This window comes from Macrosteles quadrilineatus, unplaced genomic scaffold, assembly GCF_028750875.1.
Source record: "Macrosteles quadrilineatus isolate MER2022 unplaced genomic scaffold, UCM_ALF_1.0 Scaffold_3__2_contigs__length_128488019, whole genome shotgun sequence".
Taxonomy (NCBI): Eukaryota; Metazoa; Arthropoda; class Insecta; order Hemiptera; family Cicadellidae; genus Macrosteles; species Macrosteles quadrilineatus.
The window spans coordinates 43,845,047-43,860,481 of NW_026542596.1; the positions used below are offsets into that span (position 1 = coordinate 43,845,047).

Here is a 15,435-nt window from a genome sequence, read left to right on the forward strand (position 1 = left end):
CCCAAGAGATGGATAATTGGTCCGTTGGACGTATGGTCCAGCGAGCAGCACATAGCGTTGAGAAGACACATTAGAAATACGATTTGAGCATAATCCGTAAACCTCTGTTACAATCACCCACTGCAGTTGTCTCTAAACACTTTACACAACCACCATTGAAGTGCCGTCAACGAGTTGAAACCTTATATGTAAGCTATTGGTAACGCTTATTTAAAAAATGTAAGTTTCCCAGGCATATAGAACACTGAGTCAAAGTCTTTTCCCCGGTTATAAACCCAAAACTCGATAGAAATTCTATACACAAAGAAGCTCTATTTTCATTTACGGTTACCCTACACATTATTGCACTTGCGATTAATTAAATCCGTTATGTAAGGAAAAACGGTTTTAATCCAACTTGGTTTGGATTTGCTTTTGAAACTTGATCTGAAATGATTGCGGTATTTGTAAACAATATTCAATTTAAACATATCAGTGACAGCTAGAGAAAAATAATCTTGATCCGAACAGCTGTTCGCTATTTCATATGATGATTATGTAATAAACATTGTGAGAAAACTTGACAAAAATCTCACAAAATTGGGTTTTAAACGTCCGTAAGTTTTTTTTACAAAGTAGCGAGGCCATATTTTAATAGCTAAAGACACTTTCGCCAATCCAGTGAATACATTAAAATGATTCGAGGATCTTGATAGGTACTCTCGTTTTCAGGAGAAGGCCGCGTAAAATGGCCTTTGGACCGTGACAGACGGAAGATAGACAACAACGGAATTGAGATAATAATTGATGATTCAGATAATAACGGAATTGAGATGAAACTTTTTTCGGATTCTTGAATGTTTAAAACGTAAAAATAATCTAAAAGTTGATGATTCTGAGCAATGTACAGACAAAACTCTAATTTTATTTATATAGATTAGTACCTGTGGTGATTTTTATTAGAAATTTATTGAAGTAAATAAACAGCAAAGTTAAAAACCATCTGACCAGTGTTTTTATTTAAAAAGTACGTAGGCCTATTTGATTGGCTTTGTTTTCTGAACTAAAATATCTATTTCCTGATCTATTTTTAGTTCCTGTTTTCGAAACATAATTTGGCAAAACAATTATTTATTCATTAAACAACTTGATCGAAAAATAATTTCTAAACATTGGAGGACAATTAAAAAACTTTTGAATTCTAATAAACCTAGCTACCGTACCTGTGTTTTACATCGGAGAGGATTTTGAAGAGAAAAAGTTTGATACACGTCACATATTTATTTCAAATCCCACACCAAACACGTCATGTTAATACGTTTACTTCCTTAAATTAAGAATGTCACAATCTCCAATTAACAGGCCCGTAGCAAAAGTTAAAAGTTTCACAAATCGAATCGTTTCTACCTTTTGGACCGCAAAATCAAAGAACTTTATTGACAGCATTTAAAGCTGACTTCATTAAACATTCTGTTATCTACATTCTTCAAAAATGTAAACATTGTGAAACTTTGGAATCCCATGGGGCGTAACTCAAAGAAAACACGTTAAATGTAATCGGTATATTTGTTAACCAGGTACAGGGCTACCTCTTGAATTGATATAGATAATAAATCGTAAAATAAAGAAATATAAGTTGATTGATTATTGGCTCTTACAAAAGGGTAAACAATCAAGGAACATGATTTAATTAAGTAACCACACATCACTGAGTCTATATCTTCATTCTTTCTTGTAAAAATCGCTTTGATTGTGGCTATATAAAATAGGGAAGTAATATTTCACTGTACAACGAGCTCAAAAAGCTCGAGAACCAGCAATAAGATGGAAATAACCGGCAGAACCTTTAACCATCCACTGGCTTGCTAGTCGCTACCCCAGGTCGGTCGGTAGCCGGGTAGCCCATCAATGGAACCCGTTAGGCTCGCCCCTACCTCTCGCCACAAAAGAGACAAGAATTTTGCCTTGTTCCACACGCCTTTGATTGTTTGAGGCGGGAAAACTATTTGTGTGCTATGGCTCGCGCAACACAGGCTATTGTTTTCGTATTAGTTGGCCTTTTTCCAAGATGACCGTGACCGTTAACTTATTTTATGGACTCCCTTGGAGAATAATTCAAAACTACAAAGAACATTTCTAATCCCACAGTATACTAGCTATTTAAATTATAAACACTTATAAATATTTTTGGACGATAAATTTTGCAGCTTTTTGAAATCATCCAAGATGGCCGCTTGCCTCCAAGGACTCAACAATAGGCATAATTGTGCGACTATAAAGCAATAACTTCCCACCTTACGCTTGCGAATTAGTACGGTACATATTTGTATCCACAGTTGCCAGAACGACTATTAAGACGACCAAAGATTACATTGACATTTAGGTATTTAATCTGTAGAATAGTAATTGTTAAGTAATCTGGAAGACAACTAATTAAAATGAAGTGCGAAAGATGGGTTATGAGAGTGCTCAATGCCTGAAGCATAATCCATTTGTTTGAGGTGCGGATTTTCAAGCTTGTAGAACAAATAAATATCACAAAGTAGAAGGGCAGGGGTGAAAGTGACTGAAGTGACGGGATACCCGGGTGGATTTTCAGTGACTGGATTCCAGTGGTATGCGGTAAAATATATAGTGACTGGCTTAGCAGCACAAATTTTACGTGACTGGCTTTCCCATGCAAATGCGGTGGTGACTGCATTAGCATAGCATTTTTTACGTAATTATATTTTAGTATTTTTAAGAAAAAAAGAGATATATACGTTCAGATATGTCTAGGCTTAAGATATTTACCAACATATATTATATATATATCATAGTCTTGAAATATATTGGGGGGTGCAACTGACTGACTTCCAGTGTATATTTTATGTGACTGGCTTCCCGGGCACGGCCGTGTATATATATATATATATATATATGTGTCCGTTAGCACGATAACTCGAGCAAAAATTATCCGATTTTGATGAAATTTGGTACAGTACAAACGTGTAAACCTACGTTTATTCGAACGAGTTCGCAATCCAGCATGATCGGACCATGGGAACGGGGGTTTACGGGGGGTTTTATGGGGTAAAAATAGGTTTTTCCCATTTTTGACCCAAAAAACATAAAATTTAGCAATTTCATTCCAAATCATTTTGTAGAGCCTAAAAAAACAAATAATTTAGTATATTGAAGCGTTGTTATACGCCTAATGGTTACGGAGAAAATTCCAAAAAATTGTAAATTTAAAATTCCAATGTTATTCTTATGGAGAATAAGTAAACTGTTGTAGTTTACTTGTTTATGAACATATTTTGATCAAATTTGGAAAATGTTTTAATTTCTTACTAACTATTAACATTTTACAAAAAAAAAAAAAACAGTTTTACCCTCCCTGATGCAGCAAACCTAAGTACTTGTTAAACTAATTCTATTTAAATAGGGAATAAATGTTATATTTTTAAGTAGACATTTCAGTGTAAATCCAATCAGTCAAATGGAAATTCGCTTAGTCTGCAGGTTTGCTGCGGCGGGGGTATTTATAGTTTAAGTGAATTTTTCATGTCTGACATTGATATTAGTTTTTAGTTTCTGACTGATGTAGGTCTTAAATCTGTAACTTACTTTGTTGTTTAAATTATTTAAAGTAGCCTAAGTTATTGAATGTTATAGGCCCTAATTAATATGCTAACCACTGGACATTTTATCCTTGCAGATTACTGAGACTTCTTAGCCTAAGTTACTCTCATATTGACCTCAACTAGGCCTATACAAAATGTTATTTTTGTAATTTGTTGCAATAAATTCTTGATTGATTCTTGATTGATTGATTGATTGATTGATTGATTGATACAATAGAAACACAGTCCCTTAAATGTATGAATAAAGATGATATCGACCTAATTTTGGTATGTAAATAATTCAAATTTGAATCCCATTTAACTGTGTCATCTACATAAACCCCTAAGAATTTATGAGCTTCAACTAAATTAAAAGCATACTGGCATTACTTCAAGAGTGGTACAAAAGACTTGATTTAAACCATGGTGCTGTCTCATGGGTAGTCTAACATACCTCGTCAGTGGTACAACAGACTTGATTTAAACCATAGAGCTGTCTCTTGGCCAGTCCGACATACCTCATGAGAGGTACGACATAATGGTAATACCTCAAGAGTGGTACAACAGGCTTTATTTAAACCATAGAGCTGTCTCTTGGCCAGTCCGACATACCTCATGAGAGGTACGACATAATGGTAATACCTCAAGAGTGGTACAACAGGCTTTATTTAAACCATGGTGCTGTCTCTTGGCCAGTCCGACATACCTCATGAGAGGTACGACATAATGGTAATACCTCAAGAGTGGTACAACAGGCTTTATTTAAACCATGGTGCTGTCTCTTGGCCAGTCCGACATACCTCATGAGAGGTACGACATAATGGTAATACCTCAAGAGTGGTACAACAGGCTTTATTTAAACCATGGTGCTGTCTCTTGGCCAGTCCGACATACCTCATGAGAGGTACGACATAATGGTAATACCTCAAGAGTGGTACAACAGGCTTTATTTAAACCATAGAGCTGTCTCTTGGCCAGTCCGACATACCTCATGAGAGGTACGACATAATGGTAATACCTCAAGAGTGGTACAACAGGCTTTATTTAAACCATAGAGCTGTCTCTTGGCCAGTCCGACATACCTCATGAGAGGTACGACATAATGGTAATACCTCAAGAGTGGTACAACAGGCTTTATTTCAACCATGGTGCTGTCTTTTGGCCAGTCTGTCATACCTCATGAGAGGTACAATAGACTTGATTTAAATCATAGTGCTGTCTCTTGACTGGTCCAACACACTAGATCTAAAGTCTAAGCATTGTAGTTATTTGATGGTTCTCTGGTAGCAAAACATGGTAGGAACATTTTCCATCCAATGTCGTTGGTTTTTAATTTTATTAGTTTTTACATCATTGGAATTTTTTAAATTTTCTTTGATAAGCAGGGACCAGACCCTGGTTTCTTTACTATATAACATCAAAGATTTGTTAGATAGCTTCATAATTGATATTCTAATAACAAATTATATATAGGTTTAGAATCGATCTCAGTTGGAATATAACTAACAACCTTCAAATGTGAATGCAATACTCCATGTTGCACTAGTGAGTACCATGACTATCCGTAGTGCTATCCTGATAATTAGACCAATTCGTTAATACCAAAGCAAGAATGTAATTCGTTTTCCACTATAAACTGTAGGTCCCTTAGTTGCCATTAGCTGTTTGGGCTATTAATTAACAGCTGTGTCTAAGGAATAGGTCGGCCTTAGTCACTAACAAGACTACAAGATCGCGCTCATCCTTCACTCATATTTAGGCTAAAATATGCACATTATGGCGTCCCCATCTTAAATCATTGATTGAAATTTGAAGACAAAATAACTAGTTGTAAATGTTATTTTTTAAGGAATTATATCTGGCTTTGTGTATTTAAATGTTAATAAATTCAAATTGTGCACTTTAACCATTAATACAAATTAGTGTTATACTCCTGCAAATTATAACTGTGTTTTCAGGTTGTATGCCAGAAAATACTTTTACGGATATTTTAGATAAAGATATTTTCCGTACTATTTTGAAACTATCCACTAAAGATACTTCGTCTTATGTTAGAAGTTCTGCACTGAAGGTTTTGACTAAAGCTGTGACTACCAAGAACTACATAGTTAGAGACGCAATAGAGGAGCTGTGTGTAAGTTGCCAAATTTGGAACTAATTTACTTTGTTATCCTATATTTGCATCCTAAGTTATGAAAAAATAGTTTTCAATCTCAATTTCTTTGTTATTTTATAACATAACAAAGAAATAACAGAAACATAACAAAGAGAAATCAGAATAGAACAATTCAGTCCTTTAAATATACTGTATTCAACAGTTTGTTAATTATTAAATGGACTCATTTGTAGAACTTAATGTTATGAAACGCTTTTTGGTTACTTCAATCAGCCTCGTGTTAGATAAAACCAATAAACTTGATAGGGTAAATGCAAACAAATTAAATGTTAATATAACACACTCACACTTTTGTCTTACTCTAAAATTACTTTTGTTGACTTATGCATTCATTTTCTACCCTATAAGTATTTAATATTTTAATAATTTCAAGCCATGTTTGAAAGGACGTAGCATTTACAATGTTGTTGGAAGATGAGATGCCTGAGCCGAGAATGGCAGCATGTGATCTACTCTCCGCAATGTATCATGCTGACCTTCTCAACAGTGTTTGGTAAGCTACTTGCTATAAACATCTCAAAAGGATAAAATATATTTGCAATTTTTCAATTTCCATTTTGACTTAGAACCAAATTTTTACAGTTTATGCGAAAATATACCCCCTTTATTTACAATAATGAGTGGCTGAGTGATTCTGGATAATGCAAACCTAACCTAAACTGCCCAGAAAGTAACTAACATTGACTTTGAATTTATAATTAAGCTTTGATAGAGGTTTAGGTAATAATAACATGATTTTAATACAGTTTAGATTCATCGAATTTGTTTCACAAACTTCTATTTACAAAACAAATTATATTGGAGAGCATGGCCTAGTGATAACAAAAACCAAACACACACAAAATGTAACTTTTCACCCCATTGGTTGATATTGTTTATTAACTGTCAGTGAAGCAAACAGTGGCAAGTCTATAGTCTATGATGTGTCTCTTCACGCTAAATATCTTGATCGTCGTTGCTGTATAAAGTATATTTAACCTGCATTTTGTATTTTTTATTTTGATTATCTTGTGATTGTGGTTAATCATAAGTCTACTGTTTTATGTTTGTTTGTAATATATAGACTTTTGTTTGCAACCTTTTTAAAATCTTAAATATCTCATTTTAAAGCTATTGAAACCATGGATATGATTTGCTATCTAAATATATATTTGCTACATAAATATATTGACTTTAACTGTGATTTTTTCAAACTCAAAAAAGTTTTAAAAATTTTAAAAGCAATTCACACCGAAAATATGTTAAAAATCACATACAATTTTCTGTTTGGTAATTAAGTTTACGGATTAATATTTTTCAACATGAACGCATGTTTTTACTGATTGGCGCTAGGACAGCCACTGTTTAGCCTGGCATCTGACGGTCAACAACAATGCAAAATTATTGACTCCTGCCGACTCTCAATAACAAATGATGGTTAAAGCTTGCTAATCTGGTATTCAATGTACTTCTCACTTTCAATAATCCTGCCTCGCTGTAAAATTCTAAGAAATTTCTTTTTGTACGCACATATATCACGTCCATATCCATAATGTGCTGGATCAGCGAGCGTCTACTTTATAGCTGGTTTGCTACGTGGATACAGTCACTATAGTGCCCACTTAGCAATACAATACAATACAATATTCTTTATTGTTCATTCGTTAAGAATTACAATAGTGTCAGTACAATAGTGAATTGTACGTGTTAATTTCCATAATTTTCATAAAATTCCTTTATCGAGTAGAAGGGTCTTGCGATTAGCCACTTCTTCAATTCCTGTGTAGCTTGTTGCCAGTCAGGTCTCTCAGGTAGTCAGGTAGATGGTTCCTCAGTTTGCAGCCGGTGTAGGCAGGTTTTTTTCCCCAAAGAGTTGTTCGGTGAACTGGTAGGGCAAATTTGGAGCCATGACGGGTGTTGTAGTGTGCAGGTCTTGGTTTCTTGGGGGGTTTATTTCATCCACATACTTTATGGTTTCAAGTATGTAGAGAGACACCACTGTGAGGATTCCTAGGTTTGCGAATGCTAGTCTGCAAGTCTGTGGTGGGACAAGGTTGGCGAGGGCTCTTATGGCTTTCTTTTGAAGAACAAGGATTCGATTCATATTTTTTGTTGAAGTTCCTCCCCACACTGTCAAGCCATATCTAATATGCGACTCTACCTGTGTGAAGTAAGCTGTTTTGGCCACAGAGAGTCCGCCTATATAGTTTATTCTTCTGACGACATAATAAGAAAGTTGCCAATTCAATCTTAATAAAAGAGAGAAGCTTTTCAACGGTTTTAAAATGTATCCAACTAACTGTCTTTTGCTTATAAAAATGGTCCTGTCTTAAGAGCCAGATGATCTTATTAACAAAGCCACCACTCATCACATATTCATAATCTATTTACGCATTTGAATGTGTCTTAAAAATATAATCTAACATTACAGCTTAAGAGTTACAGATTTTACATTAGATGCTATTTATTTTGTTTTCATGTATTGTAGCATGCAAGAGAAGCTGTTTGATACAGTTTTTACATGTTCAACGAAGGAACTGGACTGGGAAGTGAAGAAAGCAACGTTGAGGTTTTGGCAAAGCACTGTCGTCAAACAGTTGTCGGACAAAGGCGTTCCTATCGATTCATTCTACCTGCACCCTTCCATTACCCCGAAAACTGAAGATGGAGTTTCAAAAATAATCGAGGTCATGGATGTTCTGAGTTCCATTGGTTGTCTCAAGGTTCGTATTTCAACATTAATGGTGGTCTGTGATGGAATCAACCTTATAATATTTGTTTTGTTATGATACAAAATGGGTTTCCGTTTGATTGAGGTTTAGCCCCAAAATCAGTGGGGAGTAACCAGGTCTCGGGGCTTTTGGTCCCAGAAGCCCTTGGCTCAAATCCTGTTTTTGACCAATTGCTTTAGATGTGGGGATAATGCTGTGACCCTCTAAAGCCTGAAGTAATGCTGTAAACAGTTTTTTATCTAAAGAGTAGCATCCTTGGAGATGAAGGAAGACACAAGTAAATGCTAAAAAGCCTATAATGTTTGCAGCAACACAAAATATATCTTATATTTGGATTTTGTATTTGTTCAGATCTTATTTTCACCCTGTCTAGTCATGCTTGATTTCTCGCAGGCCTTTGATTCCATAAGCCATAGTTTACTCCTGGCATAATTAAAACATTTTGGTTTTCATTGTGATGCAATTGCTTGGTTTGGATCTTACCTGGAAAACAGACTGCAAGTGACCAGGGTGGGTACCGATATCTCACCTCCCCTTGAGAAATCAAGGGGAGTACCTCAGGGGAGTTGTCTGGGGCCCATTTTGTTTACCCTGTACACTGCAGATCTGTCCAGATGTGTGAGTCACTGCAATGTGCATTCATATGCTGATAATTGTCAGTTGCATTTCTCGTACTAGATTCAGGCCAATACGCAAGCTTTTGCAGGAGTGAACTCTGATCTGGTGAGAATAAGTGAATGGTCACGCAAACATGGTTTGAAATTGAACGCTGACAAATGCACTGTTCTTTATATTGCTCCACCCACTACTCTTCACAGAGTTGCAAATGGAGACATGCACGTTCAACTCACAGACACAGGAAACCCTTTAATGGTGAGAGATAGTGTCAAGACGTTGGGTGTGGTACTTGACAGTGGCCTCACATTCTCGGACCACATAACTTATGTTTCCCAGGTGGCTTTGGGAAGGTTGCGTGGTCTGTACCGGTACAAAAACATCCTGCCAAAGACAGCCAAGCTGCAGCTGGTACAGTCACTAGTGTTGTCAGTGCTCCATTACTGTTTCCCTGCATATGGAAACAGCATCTCAAGGCAAGAGATGTCCCGTTTGCAAAAAGTGCAGAACTCCGCCGTTCGTTTCGTTTACGGTATCCGTAAGCGTGAACGAGTATCTCCATTCCGGGATGCTGCGGGGCTGCTGTCAATGGAAGCTGTGTGCAGGGCGCAGACTTGTAGCCTCATCCACCGAGTCTTGGTTCAGCAAGAGCCTAAGTACTTGGTGGAAAGGCTTGTGGCACGTGGGGAGATGACCCAACACGAGACCCGGCACAACACCTTGCTCCACTTTCAAAAAGTGCGCCTGGAAGTGGGTAGGAAAGGGTTTTCATACTTTGGCCCAAAGATTTACAATGATCTCCCCTTGGACCTAAAACAGCTGGGGGTCCTGGCTTTTAAAAGAAACTTAAAAAAAAGTATTAATATTGTAAAATAGTTGTATATATCCTACTAATATTATAAATGAGAAAGTTTGGATGTATGGATGTATGGATGTATGTTTGTGACAAGTGAACGTGAAAAATACTGGTTGGATTGGGCTGATAGCTCACATTCCCGATTAACATATAGGCATATTCTTATTTCAAAAATCCTTTCGGGCTCGCCCCAGTGGCTGTGGAGTTTCCCATGTTAACCTTATGAGAAATGGAATTATTGAATCTTAACAGCTGTTTCAACTAAACTAGTTGGTTCTGTTCTATGATGTTCAATAGCATTAAAGTTACAAGGATTACCAACAGGGTGCAGCACTATTATTTCTTTTACATTTATGGCAACAGCTAATTTGCAACCAAAAGGTGTGTGAGCGTAGCGAACGAACTTCAACCTGGAGGCGAGTTAGCGTAGCGAACAAGCTAACCTGAAGCTGAAGGCAAGTGAGCGCAGCGAACGAGCTCTAACCTAAAGGTGAGTGAGCGTAGGGAACGAGCTCCAACCTAAAGGTGAGTGAGCGTAGCGAACAAACTTCAACCAGGACGTGATTGAGCCATGCGAACGAGATAATCTTGAAAATTAAGAAGTTAAACGGGACAAAGCCCGCGGGTTACAGCTAGTATTTAATATTTTTATTTTATCACACGATGCCTTGTATTATAATAGTATTGTATTTTTAGTTAGTTTTGACCTGAGTTACTCTGTAAAACAGTTATATTTGTACTGAGAGACGCTCGGAAATAAAGGCATTTTTATTTATTTATTTAAACGTGTAAAATTTTAACAAATTAACACTCCCTGTCTCATTAATAAGTACGGAAAGTAAACCAATTGTAGTGTGATGGATTTACAACACAAAATTAATAAAGCAAGAACTAAAATTAAGGTAGAAACTGGCTAGGCTGAAAGGAATCACTTTGCAAATGTTTGTATTGATTTCATTGGAATTATGTTTTAGCTTTTTTTATGAGAAAAATGTATATATTATTTTTGTTTTATATAGTTCAGATAATTATGATAGTAACCTTAATTTGTAGACTTTTTCTTCCTATTAAAGTGGTTTAAATACCTGTAATGTTGATAATCAAATCGGTTGTGAAACAACTAGTTTCGGCTCACAATGGAGCCTTCTTCAGGTTTTCCCAAGGACATTGTCACTTCTTCTGAAGGTCGTCAAAGATCACAATATTTACAAAACATAAAAAACATTTAAAACACGTAACACGCATGCCTAGGCCTAGCTTTAACGATGTGACCGGCGGGAGTAAAACAGTATACCGTCGAAACATTTCTAGGCATGCGTGTTACGTGTTTTAAATGTTTTTTTATGTTTTGTAAATATTGTGATCTTTGACGACCTTCAGAAGAAGTGACAATGTCCTTGGGAAAACCTGAAGAGGCTCCATTGTGAGCCGAAACTAGTTGTTTCACAACCGATTGGATTATCAACATTACAGGTATTTAAACAACTTTAATTGTATCTTGATAATCCGGAGGCTACCCATTTGAAAATATTTTCTTCCTAGCTTCCCAAATTCTTGTTTCCTAATTTGTTGGTTTCATTTCAATTAACCTTATGGTGAAAAGGCATGTCCTTAAGCCGTTTGCATGTGTTTTATTTATTTAAAACTTTGTAAAGAATTCTCGATGAAGTTCTTTGTTATAAAAATTAATTAGGAAACATGTTTCAGGTGATTTGGTCGGATTTGGTGGATGACAGTGAAATAACTGTGTCCGAAGCAGCAAGTGAAGTGATAAATGGTTTTATAAACTTGGATAAAAAATGGGGCTATATAGACAAATTATTAAATGTAAGTACCACAAACACCCACGTATACAGTCTAGACTTACAGCTACATTGACTTATACCAGTTCAGTTATTTTCACATTGTAATCATTTGTAGGTCATAATTAACCCAACAAACCCTGATAAAATGTATCTGCTCAAATATGTTACCTGCAAGGTTTTGGTGGATTAACCTTAAATTGCCTCTGTCACAAATTCTGCAGCCTTTAACTATGTAGAACAACTACATACATTTTAATTAATGATGATTTTTGAAAGGGTTGAATTTTGATTATTTTGTTTTGTATATTTATGTTTCAAATTTTCTTTATTTTACAGGATGTTAACACCGAGGTGCCCAAAGAGTTACGGCCGGATAACAAGTTCTATCCAAAAGAGGAGTTTTTCCAAAACATTTCTGATGACAGTTGGAGAGAGAGATTGGCTGGACGCAAACACTGGGTTGCGGAAAGTGGTGATGATTTTTCATCACTTATGGATCACATCTTGAATATTAACAGCAGTGGAGAATTTGATCGTAATGCAGTTGACTGTTATTGAATTACACTTGACCGAACAGGCTAATCCGAACATGGTTAATCCGAACGTCCGCTTAATCCAAACACGTTTCCGATATTATTTTTTATAAATTTTCACTATATAAAATGCAATAGGAAAGGTAAAATATCTTGAAATGAAGTATAAACAGAGTAATCAATTAAGGAATACAATGGTTTGTTTATTACGTAAAGTTTAAATTTACAAATCGTAATAAAAAAAACAAATAAAACAAAGAATTATTTTGTAAGAAATATTGCACATACCGTACTGAAAAATTAACTTTGGTTAGGCCTACTTGTTATTGGACATGAAGTCCCGCATTGTCATTTGCTGCAGTTTAGTAAGTCTGTTTTTTGCCGCGTAGTTCCGCCATTTTCTCATGAACATCACATCTGCAGGCGTGGCAGTAGACTGTTGTTCTAAGTAGCGAAGGGCAAGGTCAAGCGCTGCAGCTGCCTCATTGTGTGTCACTTTCTCCTCTCCTCCCCCGCCCCTTGCTCGTCATCGCTACCCTCCCCCTCGTCTCCCTGAACATGATCTTGCGTCACTGCTGCTATGATGTCCACGTCAGTCAGAGTCTCTGCACTAGTACCGTCTGCCGCCATCCATTCATCCACGTCCTCTTCGACCGCGTTTTCACAACCAGGAATGTTATGAATCATTGGTAACAAGTTAACTGGGTCATTTTCGGTAGGGTTTTCTTCAAAATCTAACGATTTCCACAACTTTTTCCACAATTTTCTTATTGCTCCAGTTGTCACATTTTCCCAAGATTCAGCTGCCCAATACACAACATCCTTTACGTTTGTCTGTTTAATTTTTTGTACCAAGGGGATTGTATCATCTTCAATTAGGGACTTTAAAAAGTGTTTGCGATACTTAAGCTTCAGAGCCTGCAAAACCCCCTGGTCCATTGGTTGCAATAATGGCGTCACGTTTGGAGGTAAAAAGGCTGCCTTTATTTCGCCACATGTAAGTTCGTCGACGTCTGGGTGGGACGGTGCATTATCTAGCAAAAGAATCGCACGTGGGGGAATGTCATTTTCTTGGCTAAACCGTTTAACAGATGGTACAAATTGGTCATGGAACCATTCTTTAAACAGTTACCCGTCCATCCAGCCTCTCTTCTGGTTCCTGTAATACACTGGAAGTGATTTCATGTTTATATGTTTGAAGGCTCGAGGCTTAGCAGCTTTGCCTATCATCATAAGAGGAAGCTTATGGTTACCAGCAACATTGGAACAAGCCATAATGGTTACTCGGTCCTTACACATTTTAAAACCAGGAGCACGACTTTCTGATTTAGAGGCCAAGCTTTTAGTTGGCAGTGCTCCAAAATTTAGGCCGGTTTCATCGGCGTTATATATCTGTTGGGGGGAATAATTTCCTTCGCTTACCAAATTGTCAAATGAAGCAAGGTATTCCTGCGCCGCAGCCTGATCTGAGGAAAGTTGTTCACCGGTGACAGTGAGCTGCCGAACACCGTGACGTTTTTTCCACCGGTCAAACCAACCGGTGCTGGCTGTGAAGGAACTGTCGCCATTTAACAGATTGTTCAACTGAATTGCCTTTTCTTGAACGATAGGTCCACTTAAAGGGGTTCCCCTTTCCCTTTCTTGGGAGAACCACAGAAAAAGCGCTTCGTCGACTTTGTCATACTGTGACTGTCGTGCTGTTTGCCGATTTTCAAGGGTTACCTCTGAAGACGTTGTGCAATATTGTTGAAGTTTCGCACGGTTTTTTTTCCAGTCGCAAATTGTAGCTTTGCCAACGTTTAGCTCTTTCACTAGTTTAGTCACACTTTCACCACTATCTAAGCGTTTTAAAGTTTCCAGCTTATCTTTAAGAGTCAAAGTGTTATGTTTATGTTTATTAGACATTGCACTTTCTATCACACTAAAAACCGGTACACACGCAAATCCACAGGTGACTGACCGCACTACGTAAACAAAAGCAGACTAGATCAAGGTGTTGTTGTGTTGCTATTCTGACAACTAAGCTAGGTGTATTGGTGAGGGGAGGGGGGCAGAACGGGGCAGACGTGTTGGCTACTGTACAGTCTCGGTAAGCAGTGCGTGCAGACGTACAGTCCGCACGCATTATCGTCACATCATAAACGTCTGCCCACCCGTTCATATCGCTCTACGCTAGTTGATTGTTGATACGCTAAGTTTATTAACTAATGCGCTTATTTAACTTTTGTTTTTTAATTTTGTTGTAGTAAATGGACTATTAATATTGGTTTTTGTGTATTGCTCGTCTATATTACGACACTACGACCCCATAAAATTGCTTCCATCTTGATTATCTACGTTATTTCGGCTAATCCGAACAATCAGCTAATCCGAACGGGGTTCGGTCCCAATTTGTTCGGATTAGCCGGACTGCACTGTATATACATAGTTGACTGGTATATACATTCAAAGTTCCTCAGTATTTTGTAAGTTTGTTTCTACGTGTAAAAAGAAAATGTTTATGATTATCGGCAAGTTAACTGGCTGTAAACATCATGGATAGTTAAGTATGTTTTGTATTTATTTAATTAAGTCGAATAGAAGTGCTAATTTATTTATAATGTTCATCAGCTACAAAACAGAAATATTTTTTTTCTTTTTAACTCCCAACCTACTTGTAAAACTAGATCAGTGTAATGGATAAACTTTGGTTAAAGGTAAAAACTACCTTGCACTAAGTCCATATTATTCTTTCATACCTAGTGAGCAAATTACATTACTTTTAATTAAAAAACAAATGTTGAACTAAACAAAACAACAATTGTTATTCCAATGCAATAGAAATAATGTTATCAAAGGACAGGAACGGACTAAATACTTAAGATCCTTTCCATAAGTACGTTATTGTGTCATCTAATTTTTTATCTTATAAAAGTCTGTTTAGAATAATCTAATGTTTTATACTTTGCTAAGAAAATAAAGTTTGTTTTGAAATTGATTGTTTACTTTTACCTTGCATGTTTGTAGACAGTTATGTTAATTTGTGAAGCTACAGTAAATTTGATTAATTATATGAAACTATTATTTTTTGTATATCGGTTACTTAAGACTTTAAGTTTTATAAAGCCTACTTAAGACAAGTTTCCAGGAGTCTGAAGTCGATCTGTATCACCTTC

At 36.6% G+C, this 15,435-nt stretch overlaps 1 protein-coding gene across 1 annotated transcript in view; it reads left to right on the forward strand.

Annotated features, from left to right (window-relative positions):
* LOC128989151 (uncharacterized) overlaps positions 1-15,213 on the forward strand; it is a 108,742-nt gene extending 93,529 nt beyond the window's left edge. Inside the window, exons 8-12 of the mRNA XM_054411020.1 lie at positions 5,543-5,718; positions 6,147-6,253; positions 8,228-8,462; positions 11,650-11,769; positions 12,084-15,213. Of these exons, the coding sequence (XP_054266995.1) occupies positions 5,543-5,718; positions 6,147-6,253; positions 8,228-8,462; positions 11,650-11,769; positions 12,084-12,305 (860 nt within the window). The 3' untranslated portion in view covers positions 12,306-15,213. The remainder of the gene's footprint in view (positions 1-5,542; positions 5,719-6,146; positions 6,254-8,227; positions 8,463-11,649; positions 11,770-12,083) is intronic.
* The last annotated feature ends 222 nt before the right edge of the window (positions 15,214-15,435 follow it).